Below are 6,000 nucleotides of genomic sequence, written 5' to 3'. Positions count from 1 at the left end.
GGGTGCCGGGCGGGGTGCCGGGAGGGGTGCCGGGAGGGGTGCCGGGCACGCTCCCTGCAGGGTGAGGAAGGAGCCCCACCACACAAACACAGGCCTGCCAGGAGGGGCCACAGGGCTGCCTCTGACACTTCTGTTATTTATTGTTTTATGTGGGTTCCCAAACTATTCACTGTGAACTCAGCAAGGGGCTGGACAGTTTCCTGGCATGTACTCAGGGGGAAGGTGTCCCCAAGAGCCCACCTGTTTCCATGTCCCAAGGGCTCCCGGGGACCTAGCCCTGTGACAGCAGTGATCCGCAAGGTGGCAGTTCCTACCTCATGGGACCCTCTGGGTGAGACCAAATACCCAGACAGTTCCAAGGCCCAGCAACCCAGGGGGTGAGTCAGAGGTTGTGGGACACGCAGCATACTGGATTGACAGCATCCCCCAAAATTCATGTCTACCCAGGTCCTCAGAACAGGACCTTACTTGAAGACAGGGTCTTTGTGGATGTGACCAGTTAAGGATGGAGATGAGACCGTCATGGATGTAGGGTGGGCCCGGCCCCTGTGACTGGTGTCCTCATAAGAAGAGGGACATTTGAACACATGCAGAGGGAGGACAGCTGTGTGACAATCGAGGCAGAGGTAGCAGGGGTGGGTCTACAAGCCAAGGGACGCCGAGGACTGCCAGCACCAGCAGAAGCTGGGAGAGGCCGAGATTCTGCCCTAGAGCCTCCAGAAGGAACCAGCCCGGCCCACTCCTTGACTTTGGGCCTCTGGCCCCCAGAACTGTGGGGAGTACACTTCTGTCATATGTGGTAATTTGTTAAGGCAGCCCTAGGAAATCAGAGGAGGCTTCCTGGAAGAGGTAGCATGTAAGCTGAGGCCTGAATCGTGAAAGTGGACGGCCAGGCACCTGGGTGGAGGGTGTGGGGCGTGGGATCGCGGGAGGCAGGGTGCACGGCAGCCAGGGCAGAGGCGGCCAGGGGCTGCCCACACCGGCCCTGGGGAACAGGACGGAGGAGTCACCCTGCCTCCCTCCTACCTGGGAAGGGCCAAGGTGGGTCTCCGCAGGTGTCAGGGAGCCTCCTTGTCCCCAGAGGAGCACATATCTGTGGGAAGGAAGATAGTCCTTGCGAGGCTGAGCCGGCCGGGATGCCCACAGCTTCGGGCAGCCCGACCCCTGGGTGCCTTGGGCCCCCAAACAGCCCCACCCACTGAAAGACTCTCCCTTCCTGGTGGCCCAAAACCTCTTCCTTAGTGTGTGTCGGGGGAAAGAGGTGGCTGTGGGCAGCAGCGGCTGGAGGGCCTGTCAGCCCACCCTCACAAGAGATGCCACCTCGTCTGGCTCACTCCCAGGAGTTGGGAAGGGGCCTGTGTACCCGACTTGGGCAGCATGACCATCATGTCGTCCGGGAGCCCCACGGTGGGGTAGAAGTCCCGGAAGATCTTCACAGCTTGGGGACTTGCTTCCTGGGTCCGGCCTGGGGCAGAGGAGGGCCCCTGTGAGCTCTGGGGCTCTCAGAGGAGAGGGGAGGGGGCGGAGGTCTCCTGGGGCTCTCAGAGGGGAGGGGAGGGGGGCGGAGGTCTCCTGGGGCCCACAGAGGTGAGGGGAGGGGGGCGGAGTTCTCCTGGGGCTCACAGAGGTGAGGGGAGGGGGGCGGAGGTCTCCTGGGGCTCACAGAAGAGAGGGGAGGGGGGCGGAGCTCTCCTGGCCTCAGTGCTCTTCCTTGAGAGTTGACAGCAGGTCTACCCCCCAAGATTGGGCAGGTAGTGCACTGCACAAAGGTGCCTGCCTGGCTAGGGGATCAATGGGGACTGGAAGCCACCCAGAAGGGTGTCCTTTCCTAATTCACAGGAGGTATCTGGGAGACTGGGATGGCCTGGCTCTTCCCCAGGGCCATGTCCCCCTGGGCCCCCACCCCTCAGGCCAAAACCAGTGTCCAGCCCTCACCCCAACCTCCGTACCTTGGGGAGCCCCTGGCTCGCTCTGTCAAAGCCCTCAGAAATTAAAGCAAAATAGGACCTCAGCCCCCACTTAGGCTCTCAGGCAGTGGGTCCCCACCCTCAGGAGGCCAGAGAGCTGCATGGGCTTCAGCCAGGGTGCCCGGCCCTCAGAGGCCCCTCGAGCCGACTCCTACCCATCCGAAGAGCTGGGGGGTCCTGCCACCCCTGTCTGGTCCTTCTTGGCTTGAAGTTGGGGGTGATTGATGTGGGGAGGCAGGTCCTGAGGGGTGGGGCTGGGGGGAGACAGAGAAGGTGGGGAGGGGCCGGGGTGGGGAGGAGAGGGCCAGGTGGGCAGTGACCAGTGGGGGCCCGAGTAGGGAGGGCGGGCAGCTGGGCGCCCTCACTGTAGAGCTGCACCATGGTGCTGAGCGCTCCCTCCAGCTCCTTGTAGACATAGACCACGGCGAAGGAGCTATAGTCTGTGTCCACGATGCGCACGTCCAGGTAGCCCAGGGCTGCAGGGGAGGGGGCCACGCAGCCATGGAGAAGTGTACAGGGCCCAGACACTGACCCCCACCCACACTGTCCTCTGCTTCGGGGCTCAAGGGAAGGGCAGAAGGTGGAGGGAAGGAGGGGAGGGGCAGGAGATGGTGATGGGGGTGGTCCCAGGTAGAAGGACAGTCCACGTCATCCCATGGAGAAGCTGTGTCAGGGGTCCCGGAAGGCAGGTGGAGCAGGACCTACCTGGGACTCTGAAGTGGCCCTCAGAGCCCACCCTCAGGTACTCAGCATCCACCTGGTGACAGCCATCAGCCCTGGGGGTGCACAGCCCGGGACTCACTCTCAGCTGCTGGCCCAGCCTACCCCCACCCCCAGCCCATCACACTCACCGAGGGAACTCCATGTGGACACTGAGGTTGTCCCCCGCCATGGCCTTGATGGCCCTGGTGGACATCAGCAGGTGGTCCTTCTTGCCCAGGAAGACCTTGCAGTCGGAGACCATGGAGGCCACATACCAGAGGCCTGAGAACTGCAAAGCAGCTCGGTGGCTGGCTTTGCCCTGGGACCAGGGCCACAAAGCCACATGGCCACACAGGCTTGTCTGGAACCACACGGCCGGGGGTTTCTGTGCCCATCTCTTGCCCTGAGCCCCTGTTCTGCCACCTACCTGGGTGGGTTGCATGACCTCGGTTCCCCCAACCGTAAAATGGGTCAGTAATTACCCCCACAGGGTTGTTTCAGGATTAAATGGAGAGAGGCTCCAAGGGTCCGAGGACGGCGCACTGTTACCCCATGGTGCTAGCATTTCCCGTGGGGCTCAGGCCCCACGCCCACCTGCGACACAGCACAGCGGCCTCTGTTACCTTCTTAGCATCAAAATCGGGCTGCACCAGGACCTCAGCCCAAGCCACGGACACCCAGAGCAGCACCAGGACCTGGCCCAGCAGGACGCACTTCATCACCATGCCTGCTCTCCAGCCCCTGGCACCTGAATCCGAGCCCCAGGAGGCCAGGCTTTATAGCCCAGCCCACCAGCTGGGCCCCACCGAGGAGCAGTCGGGCAGCAGAAGGCACGTGGCTCTGGAAATTCAGCCCTCTTTGTCCATTGTCCCGCACAATCACCCAAGGTCCCCCACCAGCCCCAGGGGTCATTTCCTGGAGGGCTCCAGAGAGGCGGGCTCTCACCTCTCACCTCTCCCGATCCAGACCTGCCAGCCAGTCACCTAGGACCAAGCAGAGACCTCATCTTGGCCTCCATCCACCTCCAGACTGCTGGGGCTGGGGGCCCAGGGTGCTTGGGGGTGCTCTAGGCAGCGGGCCCCTACTCAGGGTCTGGGCCCCCAAAGTCCTCACTCACTCCCCCCCGACAGGAGTGGAGTCACCACTGGCCAGCCCAACCGTGACCGAGGGGACATCAGAGGCCGGGGTGCCCCTCACTCCGGACCCCACCGCCCCCTCCGCAGCCACCAACTGAGCCGCCAGCGGGCCCGTCTGGAGGGCGGAGCTGAGCCGCCACTTAGGGTGGATTATGGCGTCACAACCACCTTATCAATGGTTGCATAAGCGTGCAGCCCCGAGTGTCGCCAGGGAGGCGCCACGGGCTGGTGGGGGTCACTGGCAAGGCCTCCCGAGTGACCTCTCGTGTGCACGCAGACAGAGCAACAGAGACTCCACTGGAGGACCACCTGGTGGCCTCTGATCGGGGGCGTGCGCTGCTAAGTGCTCCAGAGTGGAAGGGCCTACAGGGCCAGAGAAAGACCCACGTCCCCCAGCAGGGAAGGAGGGGAGAAGCAGAAGGCTTCTGAGTGCCGCCTGCTCTGGGTTTCAGGGGATCCCAGCTCTGGCCAGGTCCCAGAGTCACTGGGACTTGAAAATATTTACAGAACACGCATCTGATAAAGGACTTAAATCCTGAATCTGTAAAGAACTCTCAAGATGCAATGATAAGAAAAATAAGCAACCCAAGTTAAAAAAAAAAAAAAAAAACAGGCAACAGATTTGAAAAGCCACTTCACCCAAGACGACGTCCAGATGGAAAATAAACACGTGAACTTGCGTCCGTGAGTCAGGGGACACGTAAGGCGAAGCTGCTCTGAGACACGCCGCAGCTTTGGGAGCGGCCGGTCGCCATCCAGCAAGGACTCGCTGCCGGGATGCCAGCGTGTGGCCGATTCTCAGAAAGGGACACACTCATTTCCCGGACAATATGACGATCACACACCTCGGTGTTTACACGAGAAAAATGAAAACTTTGGCAAACCCTTGCTCGTGGGTGTTTGGAGGGCTCTACGCACCACCACCAAAAAGCAGAAGCCACCAAGTATCTCCCGCGGCTACCAGGATGACAGGTCCTCCATGGCAGGAGGGCATGGAAAGAACAAACCATCCACTCAGGTAACATGCTTAGACAAATCCCGGATGCATTCCTGAGTGAGAGAGGCCTTTTCAGGAAGACTGCAGATGGGGATTCCTTTCTAGAACCTTCCAGAATAGGCCAGTCCCCAGGAACAGGAAGATGCCCAGCCGTGGCAGGGCCTGCGTCTGTCTATAAACTCGCAGAGCTGACAATAAAAAGTGAGTTCTGCTACGTGCAAATTAGACCTCACTGTTTAAAACGCATCTATACAAGCTACAAATACCTACGAAATCTTCCCCCAAACGCACCTCTTGGGTTGGGGGACAGAAAGGCCAAAGGAGTGCCAAGTCCTCCCCACCCCACTCCAAGGCCAGAGCTCCAAGGAAAAGTGTGGGGGCAGGACAGATGCCCACACCAACCACAGGACCGCCGGGCTCAGCAAGGACCGAGGGACAGACGCCCACACCAACCACAGGACCAAGGCTCGGCAAGGACCAAGGGACAGACAACAACCTGCAGACCCCCCCGAGGAGCCTCCCAGGTGCAGGGCAACCCCTCAACCCACGGAAGACACACCCACCACCAGCCCATCCCTGACCGTCTTCAATACAGCCCAGCCACCCGTTGGCTCCCTCTGTCCTCGGCCACACAGTGGGCATAAATCTGATGCACCCCTGCTTAAAAGTCTCCGGAGTCATCATAGCACAGAGGATAAAACCCAGCCCCCTGGTCCTGTGGCTCTTCCGGCACCAGCTCGGAGCCTGCTGCTCCCTGGGCAGCTTGTGGCCTCTGCCTCCTCCAAGCAGCCCTCCTCAAATCCCAGTCTATACCCCACCCCCGTCTCTTTCCTCCAGGCTTGGAGCTTAATCCGCATTTTCTTCTGGGTTTATTTATTGTCTCTGCTCCACACACTATAAATTCGGGGACAAGAGGAGCTGCAGGTGGCCTGTTGGCTTCTGATTCCCCAGCTCCGGCTGCAGAAGGTGCTCAGTTCATAGCTGTGGATAAATGAGGGAGGAAGGTCGCTTTGGCCTGCAGGTCCGCTAAAACCCGGGGCGTCTATACCATGCCAGCACGTCTGCAGCCCGGGGGTTGTGCGGGTGGCATCGCCGGCCTTGTCCACGGCTGCAGCGGGCACTCAGGCCTGGAGCCTTGTCTGGCTTCCCGGCCTCACCCCCTCCCAGCATCACGCTGTGAAGGCCAAGGGGCACAGGT

The 6,000-nt window shown here is 60.9% G+C and overlaps 1 protein-coding gene across 1 annotated transcript; it reads right to left on the bottom strand.

Annotated features, from left to right (window-relative positions):
- Window positions 1-1,304: 1,304 nt before the first annotated feature.
- Window positions 1,305-3,388, bottom strand: LOC116629137 (lipocalin-15-like). Its single transcript, XM_032399434.1, has 5 exons — window positions 3,293-3,388; window positions 2,819-2,958; window positions 2,673-2,743; window positions 2,333-2,443; window positions 1,305-1,465 (listed from the first exon to the last, which is right to left on the bottom strand). Exons 1-5 carry the CDS (start codon window positions 3,386-3,388, stop codon window positions 1,305-1,307), a joined length of 579 nt encoding a protein of 192 aa, XP_032255325.1.
- Between the last annotated feature and the right edge of the window lie 2,612 nt (window positions 3,389-6,000).

Source organism: Phoca vitulina, unplaced genomic scaffold, assembly GCF_004348235.1.
Source record: "Phoca vitulina isolate PV1807 unplaced genomic scaffold, GSC_HSeal_1.0 scaffold297, whole genome shotgun sequence".
Lineage (NCBI taxonomy): Eukaryota > Metazoa > Chordata > Mammalia > Carnivora > Phocidae > Phoca > Phoca vitulina.
This window is presented reverse-complemented; position numbering and strand designations above follow the sequence as displayed.

Excerpts from the sequence above, each read along its gene's own strand:
- LOC116629137 (XM_032399434.1), bottom strand. The coding sequence starts at position 3,388 with ATGAAGTGCGTCCTGCTGGGCCAGGTCCTGGTGCTGCTCTGGGTGTCC. Across the intron at positions 2,959-3,292 it reads CCGATTTTGATGCTAAGAAG|TTCTCAGGCCTCTGGTATGT; the intron begins GTAACAGAGGCC and ends GCTGCTTTGCAG. Across the intron at positions 2,744-2,818 it reads GTCCACATGGAGTTCCCTCG|GGCTGATGGCTGTCACCAGG; the intron begins GTGAGTGTGATG and ends GTGCACCCCCAG.